The 21,603-nt window shown below is 40.0% G+C and overlaps 1 protein-coding gene across 2 annotated transcripts in view; it reads left to right on the top strand.

The window, feature by feature from the left end:
• The window catches only part of LOC126248120 (zinc transporter foi), a 164,182-nt gene that overhangs the window by 65,994 nt on the left and 76,585 nt on the right, over positions 1 to 21,603 (top strand). For both annotated transcript variants that reach the window (XM_049948803.1, XM_049948802.1), the window contains exons 3-6: positions 1,884 to 2,170; positions 2,956 to 3,011; positions 3,110 to 3,311; positions 12,021 to 12,190. In XM_049948803.1, the coding sequence (XP_049804760.1) occupies positions 1,909 to 2,170; positions 2,956 to 3,011; positions 3,110 to 3,311; positions 12,021 to 12,190 (690 nt within the window). In that variant the 5' untranslated portion in view covers positions 1,884 to 1,908. The remainder of the gene's footprint in view (positions 1 to 1,883; positions 2,171 to 2,955; positions 3,012 to 3,109; positions 3,312 to 12,020; positions 12,191 to 21,603) is intronic.

Below are 21,603 nucleotides of genomic sequence, written 5' to 3'. Positions count from 1 at the left end.
ACATATTGTTAATGAGAACTACAATTTGTGGACTTCGCTAAATATCCCGCCACAGAAGGGTAATGCTGCAACCAAAGTAAATCAAAGACCAAGAAAATAGAACAAAAAACACAAGATCTGAAAATGCAGACAATATTCAGTGTAGATTATGGAAATGTTGATGTAAAGGCATTAGTAACAGTGGGTTGTGCACACTCCTTCCTCTCCTGTTGCTGGGTCAGTGCCATGAGAATGAGAAAAAGGGAAGGATAAATGTATCTGGAAGATGACACTCATGCTTAAACAAAATCTGAATGGTTACAGGATTCTTATGGATGAGTTTAATATCTTGTCACAAGAAAAACCTGTCTATACATGTCTGCAAGAGAATGTTTTAAAGCCCTCAGACTTGATCACATTAAGAGACTAAGAGCACTGTGTAAGGATGGAGGGCTGGAATTGTGTTTATTCTAACACTTGCAACAACAGTGTGCTGTGTCTTTGTGCCCCCTCACAAACATATTGACTGTCCAGTCCTCACAGATTTTGCTCAAGAAGTCCTACAACATTTCTCCCATTGATGAAACCAATAGGGAGTATGTGCTATGGGGCTCCTCCAGTGTCAAGTCACTGAGCATTTGTTTCTATCAGAAAACTTTAATCTCCTAAATATAAGTAAAATGACATGTTGTAGTGCTATAACAGGGAAGATTTCTGCCACTGACCTCTCAATATGCTCTCCAATACCTAAAGGTGATGCTTTAAGAGAAGTGATGAATGAGTTAAATTATAGGAATCACTTTTTATATTAACTCGTTTACCAGAGAGAGTGATATCTGAATGAAGGCCACTAGAATGGATGCTCAGTAAGGCTAAATGAATGCTGACAACCAGCTAACTGTGATGGAATACTGTTACGGCACACTGAAATGTGGTGACCACATGGCTGAGGCTATACACAAAGACACCAATACAACATAACAAGATCTGATGGCCATTTTATGAGGCATCCTACTGTTTGGTGGAACACATATTGTCAAATTGCATTTAGAGATAGCCAAGCAGCCTTGTGAGGATTAGGATTTAATCTGTCTGCTGGAAACCTAGTAGTGTTTCAGGTAGCAACAACCGAAGTTAATACTTTCAAGGAGTGGAAGACGAGCATGTGGACCAAGTTCCTGTGATGAATAAATAGTTTAGTTTCATCAGTCAGTGTACTGAAATCTACAAAGATCATATCTGAGATACAGTGAACGTCCATTCACTTCTGTAGTGAAAAATGGCACCCCAATTTCCAGCCAGAGAGATTAGCCAAAACAGTGGCAAAACACTTTTGTGAAATTACCAGCTAAGCCAACAGAAGTCCTATATTCTGACTGCATCGTGAAGCTATAGAGATGAACAGATTGAATTTGATTTTGCATAAAACATGTGTGTACTGCAAGCTATTCACAGTATGACAACTGGGACCAGCTCAGTCAGTGGCTCATGGTATTGCGCCCTGGTCAGGCAGATTTGCTGCAGTGTTTCATCTCTTAATCGGAAGCACCTCCTTGCTGTTTTCAGTAGAATTTTGACTTAAGGACACTACCTCGAATTGTGGCAGGAAGAAATTCTAATACTCCTAAAACAAGGAAAGGGCAGGACACTCCCTACCAATTACTGTAGCATTATTGAAAATTATCTTGCATTGGAAAGATTCTTGAGCAGCTGATTAATTAGAACAATGTATTTTTGTATCGCATCAGTACCAGAAACATTGTGTTTTGAGATTTGTTTATCAGTTTATTTTAAGTAAATTCTAATACATGTAAGTTGTCCTAATTATGTTTGAGCATTTCAGTAAATTTAGTTATTCATATGTGTTACTGAAAATAATTATTATTTACTTAATTATGTTGTAGGTTGTCTCAACTTTTGACAGGAAAAATGGTCAAAGTGATAGCTACTGTCTGCCTTTTGTGTGCTGCATCTGTGTCACATGCTGTTCACGTGAGTTCTGTAAAAGGCACGGATGCACATGTAATGGATTTGGATGATAATAACTTGTATCATATTAAAAAAATTTTTACCGAGTATGGTGATGGAGAGAGTATATCGTTGGAAGGCTTTCTTCGCATGATGAATGTAGGAAAGCTTCAACAGCTTGCCAACAACACCGAAACTGGTTCCAACACAAAAAACAAGGCTGGTAAGCACATGAAATTATTTACTCTTTTGCTATTCGGAATCAAGTTTCTCTATTCACTATCAGTGACTCTGGAAATATAAAATAAACACTTTGCTTTGTTTGGTTTAAACATAAAAAGTAAAAATAGTTTTAACTGTAGAAATTGCTGTTTATTGTGAGTTCAGTTCTTTGTTGTTGCTCCTATATAGAACGTAGCCATCTTTTAAAATGTGTGTTTGACTTAAGTCATCGGGTAGTTTTTTTTTTTTTTTTAATTGTTCAATATTTCATACGTATATAAGAATAATCACAATATTAATTTGCTATCTGACTCAATGAAAAAATATCGGGAAATTTGGAATCAACTTTTCAGACTCAAGGTGAATCGTACTATATCACTGGCTGTGCTTTGTAGGTACTTAGTAGCAGTATTTGAAACTGGATAAACATTTGAATTACTGTCTCAGAATTTTAATTTTTAATCAGTGCGTATGCCATTCTCCAATATTAGCAACACTTCTCATGCACTGTTTTGTTGAAACAGATGTAAGTCTGCATTGTGGTTTGCACATCATGCTACTTTGAGTATTATTTTTCACATGTATGTCGATATTCTAGTGAACATATCACTTAAAATCATTGTAAAAGATAAAAAAGTTCCTTCCTTCCTTCCTTCCTCCCTCCTCTCCTCTCCCCTTAACATTTAATGTAATATATTGCTATGTGTATATATATTTTTAAGATTTAACCTGTGTTAGATGTTAAATATCATTTATTAATTGACATTGTCTCTGCTTTTTCTTTAGGAACTGCATTAGTTGCTGAACAACCTACAAAAGTACAAAATGATGTGAAAACAGAGGTAAAGTTGAAATTTAAGGACAAGTCACTTCATGTTTTAGCATACTATTCTATTTATTTGTGTGTGTACACAACCACCATTGTCTTCTTTTGTTACAGTGCATAAGAGAAGCGGACCTACTTTCTACCAGCAGTGCTACAAATTCTATTGTTACTGTGAACACATTTCATGAATATTGCCCTGTCCTCCTATACAGTTTGGTAGCAAAATCACAGTATGAACAAGATAATGGTTGCATTTATGTACCAACACTGACAGAATTATCCACCAACACTACAGGACGTGAAATTAGTTTGAAAGGTATATTAGTGTGCCTTAGTATTCCCTACCAGCTCCCATAAATTCAGTATTGTAATGACAGACTTAAGCTTCATTTATAATTTAACTTATCAAGCGATATGCATATATCATTGTTTAAACATAATGTTATTAAATTATTTAGAATCCAATTTTATTTTTAGTCATTGAAAAGGCTATAATTTGGCTAGGTTTCTCACTCCCATAGAGGACCTAAGTAGTAAATGAACAGAACTTACGTAACAACCTGTTAATGTGTTTTTTAAGGGTGTTAAGTGTTTAATCCAATGAAGTCTTGGGTTTTCATTCAAGTAACAGTACCATGTTGCAGTAACATTTTAACAAGTTTCATACTAATTATCCTTGCCTAAAGATGATGAGTAAGAACATTGTTGGAATCTTGTTTCAAGAAAACATTGTTACTCGGCTGATGATTTGAGCAGGTTTCATCAGTGAAATTTCAGTAACTGCAGCAGCTTCATTGTTTTTGTATCTAGCCTGAATGATGTCTTCATTGAATAGGCTTCATTCAGTAGTACAGTCTAGAAACACTTCTCCATTAAAATTAGACATTGCATGTTAATATGTAGTAAAGTTCCTGAAAAGTAAATGTGGTTTTTGAAAGGTTATGAAAAAGTTACTAAAATTGTGAGTGGGTCTATCACTCAGCAGCAGTGTGTGCACCTGGCTGATTAAAACTGTGTTCCACACTAGGATGAGACTAGCACTTCTGAATCAATAATATTGCGGAGAAATTTCTTAGGTGCAGTGACTCTCTTACTTTGCACTGGAGTGTGCACTGTTTTGAAAATTCCTGGCAGATTGAAACTGTCTGCTGCACCGAGATCCAAAACCATAACTATACCTTCCACAGGCAATGTCTTGCTGTCGACGAGCATTTCCAGCAAAAAGCAAGGTTCTGAGTATGAGTCCTCATGTAGCAAAAAGCTGTAATTAGTTAGGAAGTTTCAACATACGATAACACTTGTCAGAATGACCAACTGAGGATTACAAATTGTGCGATTATGTACAGTTCTCCGGTATATTGGAAAATACTTCAGATTTCAAGATTACCTAAAGGCTGGTATGTCGGAGAAGTTGATTCTTTGTTGCTGCTCTTCATCAGTGACAGAGAATTTAAAAAAAATTGAAGAGAACTTAGCCACCTGTTGACTGAAACTAGGAAAAGTTTCAGAAAAATCGCAGAAAGAAGCATTTGGATAGCCTTTTCTCTAATCAGTAAAAATTCGTGGCACAAGAACCTCAAGAGGAAAAACATCTATTATTTATCAATAGCAATGAGATCAGTCCTAAATAACAGGACTTTTTTGAGTGAGTAGGTACAAATCTGAAAATGAGAAAAGTTTTCCAGAACTGGACTGTGATACAACTGTGCACAGCTTTGCGATAAAAAAGTGCAGGAGATGCAGTCCACTTTGGTGACAGTGAGGATGTGATTCCATAGGAAATAACAGAATTCAATCACTCACCACTATTTTACAGCTACAAGAAAAAGTTAACTTGAAGACATTGCAAAAGAGCAGATAAAATTGTGGGCCAAGTTCACCTGCTCGGGTTTTGTAAATGCTTGCAAGGCAATTAACCATATTTGTGAGCAGAAGTTCAGTAAGTTGAGACCATCCTACTGTTGAAAAGTTAAGTGTCAGCCTTTTAGAAACTATTACGTGTAGGAATGAACTGGTATAGATCTGCTAGTCAACCATCTTGACAGTCTAATTGTTGGCATTGTTGGTTAATGACTGGAAGGTTTCAAGTTAACTTTTTATTGACCGCGTTAGAATTTTCTCAAGTGGAAAGATCCACACTAGTATCCACTCAGCTTCCTGCTTCCAAATCAGATCCACTTGTTCCATAATTAAATTGTTCGGTAGATGAGCAATGAAGTGGAATTTCAGGCTGCTGAAGTGACACCAGAGTGAAAGGTTTGCACCAAGCTGGAAATCAGACAATATTTAATGTATCAAAAGGAAAATCCAATTTAGAAAGTTGTTAAATTGGAGGTGGCAAAATGACTGGCCATTACTTAACTTCAGCAGGTAAAATACCAAATTTTGCTGATAGAAAGCTTTCAGAATTTGTCTGTTCTTTCCTCAGGTAAGAAAGAGGGATTGATTGGGGAAGGTTGGAAAGGAGAGGGGAGGTTACTCACACGATAGATTGGGGAATCCCAGGATTTAGGATTGACTGATTTGATTTAATTACAGAGACAATAGTGCTCTTTAGCCCCTGTCGTTTGCACTGATACTAAGTTTATTGTGCACTTTCTCTCCCTGTCATTCTATTAAAGCCGGTCAATACCCTTGAAGACACAGTCGCTTGTTAGACACCATCTATAATAATGTACGGAAAGTCTGGCTGAGAATTATGAATTGTTTAGGAATAAAGGAGACGACTCATGAAAAGGCAGAAGTGCTGTGTCATTGATAGGTTCACAAACAAAAGGTACAGGGCTTGGCTAGCTTTCATTTACTTTTCAAGCTTAAACTTATAGGAAACACACACACACACACACACACACACACACACACACACACACACACACACACACCTGTCTCCCTACATTGTGCTCAGTCGACTGCCAGGCCTTTTCTGGCCCACAGGGTGTGTACTGTTGTGAGGTGGGGGTGTGGGGTGGGATGGGGTGAGGGATGGAGAAAGGCGAGGAGGGGGGATGGGGGGGGGGAGCATCAAGCGACTCTCTCAAGAGTGGGGAGTTGTCTGTTGGCTAGCTAGGGGTGCAGGTAGAGGAGGCAGGTGGCAGATGGCTGGGCACCCAATTTCATAGACTAGGGCTTGAGATAACAGCACACAATTAGCTGATTTGGGGATACAAACTAGGTGGGGGTACTAGCGCAGGGGATGGTGTACACACACACATGCACTATTGGCTGGATGGAAGGGGGGAGAGGGGGTCAGCGAGTTACCTTAGCTTTAGGACAGGAAGGTTGCAGGTGCGAAGGATTTGCTGTAAGGATGGCTCCCATTTGTGCAGCTCAGAAAAGCTGGTGGTGGTGGGGAGGATCCAGATGACATGGGCTGTGAAGCAACCATTGGGATCTCGCATGTTGTGCTTTTACAGTGGCCATTCATTCTAATTGACAGTTGGTTGGTTGTTATACCAATGTAAAATGCTGTGCAATGGTTGCAGCAGAGCTAGTATATAACATGGCTGCTTTCGCAGGTGGCCTGGCTTCTGATGAAGTAGGATAAGCCTATAATGGGTCTGGAGTAGGTGTTGCTGGGTGAGTGGATTGGGAAGATCTTGTATCTGAGTCTTCCTCAGGGGTATGATTCCTGTGGCAGTGGGTTTGGGGGTGGGAGTGCCATAGGGATGGAGTATGATATTGTGGAGGTTGGATGGGTGGCAGAGCATCACTTTGGGAGAGGTTGGAAGTATCTTGGGTAGAAGTCCCTCATTTCAGGGCATGATGGTAGGTAATCAAAGTCCAGACAAAGGACGTGGCTCAGTTGTTCCAGTCTAGGGTGGTACTGGATGACAAGGGGGGGGGGGACTTCTTTGTGGTTGGTTCTTGGGATGGATGTGAGGATCGGTGTGTGTGTGTGTGTGTGTGTGTGTGTGTGTGTGAGAGAGAGAGAGAGAGAGAGAGAGAGAGAGAGAGAGAGAGAGAGAATATGGCATGGGAGATCTGGTTGTGAATTAGGTCTGGAGGTTATTGCCTGCCTGCAGAGGCCTTTGTGAGGCCTTCAGCATACTGGGCGAGGGGTTTGTCACGACTGCAGGTGCATCTACCACGGGTCGCCAGGTTGTGTGGGAGGGACCTTTTGGTCTGGAAGGGGTGGCCACTGTCAAAGTGTAGGTACAGTCGGTGAAAGGTGGTTTGATGTGGACCTAAGTGTGGGTGGAGCCAGCTGAGAGGAGATGATCTACATACAAGAAGGTGGCATGCTGGGTGGAGGAGCTATTGAGGTTGTGGAGGAATGAGCATAAGGTGTCCTGCTCTAGGGTCCAGATTATTCAGAATTAATGACCCACATATTTTGTGTCTTTTGGCCTCTAGTGCTTTGCACTGGAATGTTAAATGTGATGCAATTCCATTTCCCATACCACATAGTTTGTATGTAAGAGCTTCTTCCTTACAGCCATTGTGTGTCAGTGTTTCTGAAGTTCCTGTGGCCAGACATGAGTCCTACCATGTGTTTATACTACCTACTGTTCAAGCCTATGACAGCAGAACTTCTTAAAACATGGTTTCATTACGATTGGCTTGCCATATTTTTATTTTAGGATCTTAGCCCAAAATTCTGTGTGCTGCCTCCTGATCCATCTACCTAGTTTTGATTTTACCATCACCTTAAAGATGGTTGAAACATGGTACAGTGCAACAAATGGAGTCCTCATTTCTGTAATGGTCAGCATATCAGCTTTTTTGTTACCACTAATTCCTAATTGACAAAGGACCCACAGCAGGTTTATGCTGTTGCTTTCCCCTAGCCTCAAGCGATTCATGGTATTCAGCAATGATCTTTGATCTCATTGAAGGAGCTGATAGGAATTTCAGAGCCACATGGCTGTCTGAATGAATGAAGAAACTACAATCCTTTCAGCACTATGTAGATTCTCCACTACACACATTCTGATTACAAATATGTCCACCTGTACTGTAGCTGGTTTCCGCAGAGAAACTGCACCCCATATACTCCAATCCCAGCATCTTCATCTATTTTCAACCTGTCTACAAAAAGACTGTTTCCTTAATGGTATTGTAGCTCACTGCTCCATACTTCCAACAGTCACATTGAAAGCTTTATTGAAGCATCTGGAAGTTATTGTATGGTAAGCTTGCATTTCCCCAGCCATGCTGCTGCCTCCCTTGTACTCAAAGATGTAATGAGGTCCATCCAGCATGGTCCCCATCCCAGCAGTGGATCCACTGCTAATCCTGTCTTTTGTAGCTAGGCAGACCAATCTCTGCATCTTACCAAGCTCCTTAGTAACCACTTTCTGCTGTACTTTATTCCACTATACTGTAGCACCATAAATTATCATATGTGTTATTACAGACAAGTACATTCTCCTGGGACTTAGATAGCAATTTTTACCAGACGCCCTTGGAAGTCCATGTTAGCCTCACACCCATTGTTACCTCTAGGTGCTTCACTGTACCCTCTGGTGGTAGAATTTCGTGGAAGACCTTAAGTTTCCAGCACATGTCCAGTATATGCTCCCCATGCTCAGTGGTATTCTCTTTCGTGAATGGTACTACAATAGTTTTCCAGGGACTAACTTTTAGATCCTGTTTCCTAAACCAGTTTTTCACAGTGTTCAGAGTGCATTATATCATTGTTCTAATGGTACTTGCAAATTTGCCATGTATTACTATGACTAAATCATTTACTTTTCCTTGGCAAAAGTAACCTGTAGTATTAACGCCTTGATGAATTTGTTCACCACTAGGTTCCACACTAGTGGGAACAAAACCTCACTCCTCATATGGCATTAAGCACCATTTTCACATCCATCGTAATGGTTTCTACTTTTCATCTTCAGCACCATGTTCTGAATCTACCAACATATAGTGGTCTTCATGCTATGCTCTTCTACAGCTCAAACCTTGGAATCAAAGGTCCTATTGCCAAAAGTGCCGTCAATATCCAGGAAGATGCAAAGAGCAATTTCCTGAAATTATAGAGCTTTTTCCACCCTCCTGACAAATTGGTGAAGTGCTTTTTTGCATGGCTTTCCTAGTTAATTACATGTTGATTTTTGTGTAGAGGAACCTCAGTTAACCTCTTTTCACTAATGTGCACATAACCAGTTTCTATAATCTTTTTATAAGAAAGGAGGAGAGACTGATTAGTTTCAAGTCCTTAACTTTGATATGATCACTTCTCCCAGGCTTTGGATGGAAAACAATCTTCACCATCCTCCAAGCACAGGAATGACTCCTGCTGCTAGACTGACTCTAAGCTGTCTGCAGAGGACTCTTGACTGATCCCTCTCTTGCTTCATGAAATGGCCAGAAATATTTGGCAAGGGCCTCCCAATATTTTGCCAACTATCCTTTCCTTCTTGCGATGTTTAACAGTTTTCTTACATGCTTCCTTTGCAATTCAAGATTAGTGATCCACCAAGGTACATTCCTGTTTGTTTGTGCACTTCTTGGTGATTGGACAATTTTTTAAATATGAGGTCATAATGGCAAATGTCACTTCAACTGCCATTTCCTCATGACCTATTGAGTTTCTTATAGAAGTTTCAACTTCAGATGCATGTGAATTTAGACCTTTCCTGTATGAGTCACAGTCTGTTCTCCTAGGATTCTTAAAGGGCCAATGCTGGTGTAAGGCTAATTACTCAGGGAAGTCATCCAGTACACTGAGGCTCTGTTCACGACATATCTTTCCCAGGAGCCATACACTTCTTGGCACGGATTGCCTCATGAATTGCATTGGGTACCTAAGGAGCTGGGAAGGACTATGGAAATGTGGTGTTGTGGGACACACTTCATCTGGTTCATTCACCAAGACCTGTCCAGCTGTGCTGCTGTCAGCTTCATACAAACCTCTCTGCCTCCACAGTCAGTGCCGCAGTAATGTGATGTACCCTGGAAAAGTGGATTTTGGAGGTCTACAAAATACCCAGTTACTACTGCCATTTCATTGTACTCAAAAACCTTTCCCATGTTCAAATTTCTGTAAATGTGGGAATAGATGTATGACTGAGGGTTTCAACTCGTGTGGTTTGTGTGACCGTTCCTACAATTCATACTTCTAATCACCCATTTTTGCCAAAGAGCCTTTGTGGCCACTTGTACTGCCCTGATAAAGGTGGCAGCTCTTCTTCTTTGGCAATCCACATAGCTTCTCAAATACTTTCCTCGTCCAGTTGGTCCAAAAAACTAAAACGAACATAGTATTCACCATTTCAATTAAAAAAAATGCTTTTACTTTCAGAAAACATTGGACATAACTTCAATAATGCTGACTGAACTGGTGCAGAACCATCAGCAAATATTCATTGCATTGAATACTGCTTTGTTTCTGGTTGGAAATGGTGGACCCACATTTCATTCACAGTAAGTTTGCAGTAGCAGAGAACCCTTTTGAAAACTTTCTGTTCCATATTCATTTGGGCAGTATTCAACAAGTGTGACAAGGGCTTTGGATAAATGTTTTTGATAGCTAATTATTCTTATGAAATGTATCATATCGTTTCTTCTGATGTGCCTATGGTAGCATTTGCTTTTCACACGTTTAATGGTCCTTCATCCATTTCCCCATTGTGAGTTTTATCAGCTTTTTCATTTGTAGTTTATATTTTTGGAAACTTCAGCTGGATCATCTTGAAAAGAAATACAGAAAATTTGCATTCAGCCACAGTTCCTTAAGCATAAAAACTAAAGCTCTAGACTTTGTGTAACACTTCCCCAATTGTAGATGATTTCTATTCATGATAAACTGCACAAAATAAAAAATATGTTAAGTCAGCACAACACACACACACACACACACACACACACACACACACACACACACACTCACACACTCTCCCCCCCCCCTCTCTCTCTCCCTCTCCCTCCCCCCCCTCTCTCTTTCTCTGTTTCTTTGAAAAGCCATATAACCAAAGCTATTCCACATATCAAAGTGACACTTGATTCAAGTTACTGCATATGAAGCCACACGAAGCACTATAACAACAACAAAATTTCATTCATATCAATACGATCTTGTGCCAAACCACGAAATTTCATCCTTTGCCGTCATATTTCTGAAATAAAATTGTAACACACTTTTGACTGTGCTTGGGGCATTTGGAGACACTGGCATGGTATTGGTACATTTTGAACTTTTTGTATTGTATTGAAGACTGGTATGGAAGAGTTTTGGAACTTTGTGTAAGCTACAGTGTCAAAAGATGTAGTCTGGGGCCAGTAAGAAGTGAACGAGGCATCCCTTAATCTGTATGTTGTAATATAACTGCACATTACTAGTTCAGTCCACAACAGACAATGTTGAACTCTCAGTGCAGATGGCAGATAATAACAGAGCTGAAACATCCTTGGTATGACAAGCTCATTTCCTGGGGACCAGTGTTCTGCCTTATTAGGATTAACGTACATATCAATACTGCACACTTGGGTTTCAGTGAGGAATATGGCCACTTACTTTTATGTTTCTGCTTTGTCTGGTGGCTCTTTGCTGAATAACGTAGGTATCTCAGTGCTCTTCCCATTCTCACACGAGAGTGCGCTGTTTGCACTATACGTGTACTTCATCTCTCTGCAGTCTTACTTGCTTGTTGCTGCTACACTGTTCAATGCATTGTCACAGGTTTGGTTCATTATGGCCATTCTGTTTGCCAATTGTAATTTTTTCCTGAAATTGTGTATAAAGTTCAACCACATTGACAGGATTTTGGCCTTTTTTACATATGCACCCTAACATCTGTAACTCGATGGATTTGCTACAGAATTTTTAACTCTGAAAGTTTAGTGAATGATAGTAGTAGTTGAAATATAAGAATTAAATTTTTAAGAGGGGAAAACTGTGTTTCCTTTTCGTATTTTTTAACTTCCACAGTTCTGTAGTTTATTCTGTGATATGGAACATTGTGTAGTAAGTATAATTTACTTGAGTAAGTATATATTACTTGAAACAGACCTCTCTTATATAATACAAAGTAAATGTAGTAACTATAAAGTTGTGTGATTATAAATATTTTGTTTTCAGTATGGCTCTGTGCTGTTGCAAGTGTTATTGTCGTAAGTCTGTGTGGCCTGCTTGGTGTTGCTGTAATTCCCTTCATGGAACGTGCATTTTACCAGCAGATGCTTCAGTTTCTTGTTGCACTGGCCATTGGAACACTGTGTGGTGATGCCCTCTTGCATCTCTTGCCTCATGTAAGTCATCTGCAGATATTTAAGTGGTCACATGTGAGTAGTTGAACAGCAGAAAGAAGTTACAGTAATGACATTTACTGAAGGAAATAGAAAATAATGGTTTGATCAAAGTAGGTATCAATTTTCTGTATGGCTCCAGAACTGTGAAACTTTGAAGGGGTGATAATCAAAAATACATTGTTATCCTTTGACTTAAAAGCTTTTCCTTCAGCAGTGCCTCAATGTTGCCACTTACTTCCCCAAGTCACTGAACTATTTGCTTCAACACAAGTGTGCCCCTGGTTTTAGCATATTTATTCAGAAATGTTGTCTGTTCAAGTAGTGAACTAGATATTTCTTTTTAATGTGTTGGTTTCAGATCTGAACAGGAATGTTATCATCATATTTGGGAGTCATAACATCAAATTGTATCACAGTTTTTGAAAATCGAGAAAAAAATAGTCATTATGTATGTCTGTAGAGACTAATTATTACCACAGATGTCAAACAAAGGCATCCCGAACAGCGTCTCCTTTTCTATACTACTCGGAATAGGTAGAATACAGTTTTGATCTCTCACACTGGCGATGATGCAGAGACCAGTGGAACAAACGGAGAGTGAACTGCTAACCAGGAGTAAAGTACAAATCATAATGAAAGTCATCCTAAGCACGCACAAACAGTCCAGGAAGTGATCTAAATCAAAAAAATGTAAACACAGGCAAGGCCAATCACTCTATTATCAGTGATGCGTTGAACACTTCAGAAAGTAGCAAGAACTGTTGGACAAGTGGGGCCGCAGTATTTACAGACACAGTCACGTCAGTAGATGGGCCAAGTGATTTGCTTACAGTGGTGCACTCCGTAGGAGCGAGCTACGACCATGGTATGAAGCCTGGGTTAGAGTCCTGCATCTGCATGGTATAACTGCATGAGCAGTGCTCGCTACCCATCACTCGCTTTGCGCATGTTGTGGAAACAAGTGCCTGTCAATTTCTTCACTCTGTATTACATGGTGCGCGCTGAGTGCTGGGCAACAGGTGAGTGGCCCTGCCATGCAACTAAGGAAACATAAACTCTGCCACAATGTAGCAACACTAATGGGTCCAACAAATGTTGGAATGACTGTAAAATTGGAATTCCTTTTTAGCTGTCGGTTTTCTATATTTTCTATGCGAAAATGTATGCTGTACACCTGAGATTCACCATCTGTTCCACAATGACTGAGTGTGGTCATGTAAAACAAAAATTTAAGTTGTAATCAAATATTGAATGTTATTGAACGTCATTTAGATGTGGAACTGTAAAATCGAATAGTTGATGAAATAATGCTCACATTCAGTCTGCTGCTAAAATCGCACTAACATAGACTTTTTTTGGACAGAACAAATGAAAAAAATAATGTTGAAGAGTGTGACAACAGATTATAATCGTCAACTTTGTAATTAAAAAAAAGACTTCAATCCAGCTACATTGTAGCTTCTCACAAGTAAATCAAGCAAATGAACTAATAGGACTTCTTAAAATTTGTAATATTAGACTGTTGTGAATGGAAAGAGGAAGGAAGCACAAGGTGTAGTGGTAAGCAGAGGTTGGCATTATTCAAATTTCTATCCAAATAATTATTTGAATAAGTAGATAAGTCAAACAGATTTACTCGCAACTGAATAATTTGTACTTAAATAATGAATAACCTAGAATGCCACTTTATTCTCCTTGTTTACCTCTTATACCGAATTCTTTGCCTAGTGTTTCTTCTATTGGCTGAGTGCAGTTTCAGTTTGATAAATAAGTTATTAATGGATTGTACATAAATGAGCCTCGATGGCTCAGTTCCAAACTACAAAGCTAAAATTTTGTGTTTGGTCTCACATTGGCCTATACTTTTTTCTATTGCTTATTGCTTCTTTCATTTCTAACAATGAGAAAATTGCCAAGTCAAGCTGCACCGTGTTTTAGGGTACATGTTGAACTATAGGTCCCCCTTTAACTTGCTGTATAAGTCAGTTCAGATGTGGGAGGAAGTTGAGAGTGCACTACCCTGCCTAGTAAGGCACTGCAGTGTTGAAACCAACTTTTGAGTTGAGCACAGCTTTACTTGTTATACAGTGTAACAAATGCAACACAAAAGTACTTCACAGGTGAATGGTCTCAGCAGTTATGCTACCATTGTGGCCCAGTTCAAGTTACTGTGCACTTGCCAATACTTCTCCCATCCTCCTGCTAACATGCAGATGTAATCTATGTAAGTAGCCAAAGTTGAGAATGCAGTCAACAAAAACTCCCAATCTGCAACACCTTGCTCCATTGTACCAAGATTACTAACACTATTGGATATTTGGGTCTTAATTACGCAATCCACTCATGCTTGTAGTGCTACAAAATGAATGAACAAAGTAAGAACTCAATTGCTAACAACTTAACATCAACAGTCTTTCAATCTAAAGAACTTGTAAAATGTTTGCGGAATGCTGCTGTATGTCCAGCGTCATCTGAAGGTGTTTTAGGGTTAAGTCTGTGTAAACTTTCCATTAGAATCTGGAGTAATTTTTCAATCCAACATGTGCCTGTAAAGCTACACAAAGTGTAGCGATTCAAAGCTTTCAGAAGTGATGGTGGGTTTGATTACATAAAAGAGTTCATAATGTTGCAGCACACTGGGAGCTATTTTAATTGAGAAAGTGTCGAGAGACGCTAGGAAGATGTTTTTCACCTTTCTACATCACTTGCAGTTATGGCAGCAATGTCTTACCCGCAATTTAAAAATAAATAATTCACCTGTGGTTCTGTCCATTACCAAGGGTGGCCTACAACAAACTACAGTCATATAATAGCCACAGAAATGTTGAAGAAATCACGCTGTGAGTTTCAAATGAAGTTATTATGTAAAAAGAAAATTTTATTTTGATTGTGATTTGGAAAGTGAAGCTAACATGGAATCGCAATGAATTATTAGCCAAAAACTACGCCAGAATTGATGATTTCTCAGTTTTTGTTGAATAAATGACAAAAATTGGAGCAATAAATGTCATTGGATTTCAGATTTATCTTTTATTAATAACTCTTTTTTTATTCACAGTTGGCAAATAAATGTTTTTATACATTTAAGTGACTAACGTTTTGAGTAATATTTGTTATTCGGGAATAATAATTTTTGTCTGTATTCATTATTCATCATTTGTCATTCAAATAAATTTTTCCAAACTCTATTGGTAAGCAAAGCACATTGTGCATGCGTGCACTGCAAAATCACAGTCTGTGCAAGTGAATGCAAATGTGTGACGTGCATGGCCATGAACAAGGGCTTAATTGGCTGTGCCCTCTATGTGGCTGTGGAAAATCACTCGCTCTGCAGTCGTTTGCCGAGGCAACATCAGTGATCTTCAACAACTTCCACCAAAGAATGCGAAGTGTATTCACGCTTGCTCACTCTTGCACTGTAGCCGCATGAATGCCTCATGTTTCAGACATGCACTTGCAGTGCTCCTACCTGATTATCTCAGATCTTTCCTCCATATCAATACTAAGGCTTGGTGGGGTATCTGAATCACTGTTTGACACTAAACTTTTTCCACCCCCTCCCTACTTTAACTGGCACATAGGGCCAGAAACCATCAAGGAATGGGAGAGAGAGGTACTGGAATCACTGCCAAGGTTCCCACAGGATGCCCTTGACATGATTGGGTGGTTTGTATGTGGGCACTGCCTGTGGTATTGCCAGTTGATTGACGCTTTCTAGAGCATCGCTGGGCCTTTCCTGCAGGGGAGTGGATGCTAGCCATGGTTCAAATGGGGATAACTGTTCGTCCTGTGTGGGCACCCCAGACCAAGAATGCTTGTGGAGGGTGTTTCTAGTGTTGTGGGAGACTGAAGTGGCATAGAAGTTGGAAGTGATTCCAGCCCCATTGGCTCTCATTGCACGAGTCATGTCCAGCCAGCTGCTGAGGGGGAGCTGATTACTATGCTTGACTATGCACTTGCAGCCAGCCACAATCCTGTGTGTGTGTGTGTGTGTGTGTGTGTGTGTGTGGAGGGGGGGTTGACTGAGTCAGGTGCTGCAGATTGAAGAGGGTGTGGGCTCTGCACCAGTTCAGAATTTTGCCTGGCCTATGTACATTTACAAGGATGGGCCAGTACATTGCAAGGAAGCTTTTGAATGCTTCCCGAGAGTCGGCTGTCATCATTATCTTGTGCATCTGCATTTTGAAGGTCCTGACCCTCAACTCAGCTTCCGGATAGAATGCTGGATGGATAGGGCCAGTGATCGGGTGCTCAATAGTGTTGCATTTACAGAAATCCTGAAACACAGATGCTTGAGTTGGGGGCCATTGTTGGGAACAAAGTTTTAAGGTGCCCCCTCCATTGCATATATGATGGAGATGGTACGGATGGTAACTATAGAGGTGGTATTAGCCAACCGTGCCACATGTGGAAAGTTAGCGAGGGCATCTACAACTGGCAACCACATTGGTTCTCAGAATGATCCAGTGAAATCATTAGGTTCTCTTTGCCAGGGTTGGTCAGGGCATAGCTGAGGGTTGAAACACTATGCCAGAGCTGATTGATAGTGAAGAAGAGCCTGGCAGTTCCAGCCATTATGTTCTCTGATTGTGTCAACACTGGCTCAGTACACATGATGCCGTGCTATTGCCTTCATTCTGTACATTCCCCAGTGTGCAATATGGAGAAGCTTCAATGTGATGGGACAGAATTTCCACCTGACATTGAGATTTGTCCAAGGTTAATAATAAGACACCATCAGTCAGTTGCATTAAGCTGGTTGAGTAACGAAAAATGTGTGCGCCATGCCAGATCAGTGCCCCCTTGGCAGACACTGCAGCTAACCCTGCTGCACAGCAGACAACACCCTACAAAGCAGCAGATCATGTCACGTTTCTGTTGCTACTTTGCATTTTGTAATTGGGAATTTGTCAAGGATGTGTTTGTTGCTAACTGGTGTCTATGGCAAAACACAGCACTTCACACCTGTGAAACTTTGAATCTGGACCACACAGAAAGTGGGGAAGTGCTTCCGTGTTTAAATACTGTGCATTGGGCCTGCTACAAAGCTTGTAGTTATAACTGTTAGGAAACAATGCCCATCATTGCAGCCTCTGTGCCGTATCATCGAAAAGTTTCAAGTGGGGGTCCAAATAACAAAATGAGGGGCTTGTGCTCTGTGAATAGGTAAACCTTAGTACCATAAAGAGATACATGAAACTTCTTGACATCATACATGATAGCCAATGCACCTTTCTCTATTTGTGAATAATTTTGCAGTGCCACATTTGAAGTTTTAGATAAAAAAATCATTGGGCTGTTCTGTGCAGATGGCATACTTATGGGACAGCGCTAAGCAGTGCCACAGTCTGAGGCATCATTGGCTGTTGTTAAGTATTTGCCTGGATTGAATGATTCTAAACAAGAGACCAATAAGGCATTTTTAAAGTTGCAAGAAAGCTCTCTGGCATGCCTCTGACCAAATGAATTTAACTCCTTTTTTACACAGTTAATTGAGTGGGTAGGAAATCTAAGCTGTGTTGGGAATAAGTTTCATCTAATAGTTTTGCAGGTGATGCTCCCATATGACCCATGTAATTAACAAGACATATAAATAATTAACAGTATTGGGGTACCTTGGATGAGTTGCTAAAGATATCTGAAATATTGCAGGAGTGTGTGTGACCGCAAGAGTGTTGTGTTATAATGATACATGCCAAATGGCACATTAATCACTAAAACCTGTTATGGATGATCATCTACAGGTAACTGAAAATGAGTGTTAGCGAGACGTATTTTAGGAAAATTATAGCCGCAGCCAGTTTTGTCAACATTTCCTTTGGCCCAAGAATTTGATACAGATCTGCATTAGCTTGAGTGTGAATGGTAAACTTAAAATTGCCAGAAATTCTAAGTGATCCATTTGGCCCCTTAACTGTTACTGTCAGTGTTGCCCACTGGCTATACAATACTGGGGATATTACTCCCAGACTTTGTAATTTGACTAGTTCCACTTTAACTTGATCCTATGGCGAAAGGCACTCGACATGCTCTACAAAACTTGGGCACTGCTGACTGCTTTGATGATACATGGGCTTGGAAACCTGGTCAAAACCTAATGTAGGTTCAAATAACTTGCTTACATTGCACACGTAATGTATCATGTTCTTTGAATGGCATCACAATTGAAACTAGATTCACTGTGTCTTGAATTTGGAAACCAAAGCATGCAAAAGTGTCTTAAGTCAAAAATGATGTCATCCAAGAGACTACCAACAGGTTTACTTGCTGGGTGACTTTTTAAAACATGGGTTGGACTTCAACCCGATTCTGCAACAGGCTTGACTGTCCATTCTGCGCTGAGGATACTGCTGCAGTGGGGAGTCGATGTGCCAGTATCAGCATAGCGCACCAACCTCGATTAAAAATTAACTATGGTAAAGTTGGCATTTAACCCTGTTCAATGCAAAATTCTGGTGCACCGAAATCGATCAGACTTAAACAAGGCCATTCACCGCAGTTAAATTTGATCATGGCTCATGTCCGGTTTGCACTAGACGACGTGGATTTTATGAGCTTATAATAATAAGATGCCAGCATGTTTTGATGTTCTAAGAGAGATTCTGAGCATCATATACCATATGTGTAAGATGTACCCAAAACGTTTATTAGTTTATGAATGAAACTGACCAGGAGTAGAATTAAATTGTGTCTCCACACATGACAACGTTGTCTGATTTTCTCTGACAAGAAGAATTTTTATGTTTGCTGTATGTGAAGTCCAAAACCCAAATACACCTCTCCCAAAGCAGTCCAATGCAACTCCCAAAAATTCTCAAGAAAATCAACTCCTAAGTTTTCTGACCATGTTTAGTATGCTAAAATAAGATACAGTTTTTCTGACAAGCAGTGTGGCTCTGTGGTAGTGGGCTTGCTAACTGTGTGGTAGACCATGGTTCGAGTACAGGGGGAAATTTTTAAACAAAGGTGCATGTTCTGTGATCATTTACGTGAAGCGAAGAATACAAAAGAGAGAAAAAAAAAATTTTCATTTTAATTGTACAGTATTGATTAACAATCTTTTATAAGATCAGTCATTAAGAATTTTTGTTTGGAATGAAAACTGGATTTTTGTACGCAGTATATAGCTAGAAGTAAGGAGGCATGCCTTTTTCATAAAAATGACTGTTAAATTTGTTAATTAGTATATATTTGATGTGTTTTGATGATTTTTTTGATAACTTTAAATGACATAGGTATTTGAACTAATGGGGTGGATGTTGTTGTGGTCTTCAGTCCTGAGACTGGTTCGATGCAGCTCTCCATGCTACTCTATACAGTAAAGCTGCATGCCCTCGGGAAAAATTACGACTGTAGTTTCCCCTTGCTTTCAGCCATTTGTAGTACCAGAACAGCAATGCCGTTTTGGTTAGTGTTACAAGGCCAGATCAGTCAATCATCCAGACTGTTGCCCCTGTAACTACTGAAAAGCTGCTGCCCCTCTTCAGGAACCACACATTTGTCTGGCTTCTCAACAGATACCCCTCCGTTGTGGTTGCACCTACGGTATGGCTGTCTGTATCATTGAGGCACGCAAGCCTCCCCACAAACGGCAAGGTCAATGGTTCATGGATGAAAAATACTGACCGAAACGAGACACTATACATTTTTTTATGCAGCAGCCATCAGTTCTTTTATTTTTAAGAACTGATGCATTCACACCAACCAATTTGAGAAGTATATCAATTTCATACTTGAAAACGTTTTGTTCTTTTGTTTTTCATTTCACCAGATACAAATGAGCAGACTAGTAGTGAGGTATAAACACAGTTCCGCTTGTTTACATAAATGAGAGCATGTGACAGTGATGAGTGCTGTCTAGAAAAGTGTGTATATATGTGCCCATGTGCAGATTCATATCTCTATTAACATCTTTGCATCTCCAGGGCACCTTCCATTACAATAAAGAGAGTTAACTATGGTCAGTTGCACGGTTGGCTGATGATGGTTTGTGGACTGGCGAATAATGTTGGTGTACAGCAGAGACATTTTAAATGTAGCTTACTTTTAGCTGTGATCATGGGACCTTGGGTATCTAGGTGTTTGATCAAGGTTGATGCACTCGGCCATAGGTGTTCACATTAATCAGAGAAATGGTGGCTCTCATGTCCAGCTGGAATCCTCATGTTGCTCCATTAATTTCCAACTTCAACATGATCTTTTGTATCTCATCTGCTGCTGCTATCGGCACTGGCAGGTTAGCATGCAGTGCACTAGCGGTTGTTGTTATTGCCTGCCGGTTAAGGCAGACACTTGCTAGATGTCCTGGTTTGTGGCATACAAAGCAGATAACGTTACAGAACAGCTAGTGATGTCATTAATGTCTTTGGGAGGGGGGCAATCTGAACGTGATTTAATTGCGCTGACTTTTCTGGTACTCTAGAAACTTTTATATGAGCTTCCACTCACTTTGGTACATGCTGATGGACAATAAAGCACTTGCATTTGTGTGTGTGTCTGTCTAAGATGAGGGAAGTGAACTGTTAATTATTGCTCTAATTACTGAATCCTGCTTCGTCAGACTACCAGGCAGGAAGGTGCTCTGTGAATTAGATGGTAACGTTGATTGACTGTTGTCAGTTGATTGTAGAATACGACAGGTACTACTGCTACTGCTAAGAAAGTCGACAAGTGTCATGATACAAAGCTTGTGCTGATGCTGTTACTTCGTTAGCATTGGCAATTCTTAGCACATGACTAGGGGTTGGGTAAGATGACTAAAACCTTCCCACAAACTTCATCAGGAGTTAGACATCTAATAATATTATAGATTAATGATTTCACATACAATGTCCTGTTTATAAGAAAAATAACACTTGTGTTTTATGCCTTGTAAGTCAGCAATCCTTGCTGCATGTGTTTGCTCACATTGCTTAACACATCGATTTAATTTGAACCTAGTTGCACCTATGTGACTTTGGTGACCATGGTAGTCAGTCAGCAAGCCACAAACATCAGAGAAGTTCGAACCACTGGGATCCGGAAATGGGCTTACTTTTTGCATCTCTTCGTACAATTTATTACTAGAAGATGACAAGAGTGCACTCTGATGTCCAGGGTCATTTATGTGACTTGCCTTGCAGTGAAGAACAAATGACATAAATAATCCTCCCAACTTCCCCCATCTCTCATTTCCTTATCAAAACAAGTGAACTAGCAAGGGAAGTGTGATGATGCTGCTGCATGTGCAGACCTGTTGGCTTTGCAGTAGTTTTAACAGCAATTCCTGCTGTTGCTGTTAGAATTCCCACTGCTTTTCTTGCTGTTGATGCTGCAGTTGTTGTTGCTGTTGCAACAACAACTTCTTCTGCTGCCTCAACTGTAGACACACGGGATCCATTCGTTACAGTGAATAGCTATACGCCAAGAAAATC

Source organism: Schistocerca nitens, chromosome 3 (genome assembly GCF_023898315.1).
Source record: "Schistocerca nitens isolate TAMUIC-IGC-003100 chromosome 3, iqSchNite1.1, whole genome shotgun sequence".
Taxonomy (NCBI): domain Eukaryota; kingdom Metazoa; phylum Arthropoda; class Insecta; order Orthoptera; family Acrididae; genus Schistocerca; species Schistocerca nitens.
This window is presented reverse-complemented; position numbering and strand designations above follow the sequence as displayed.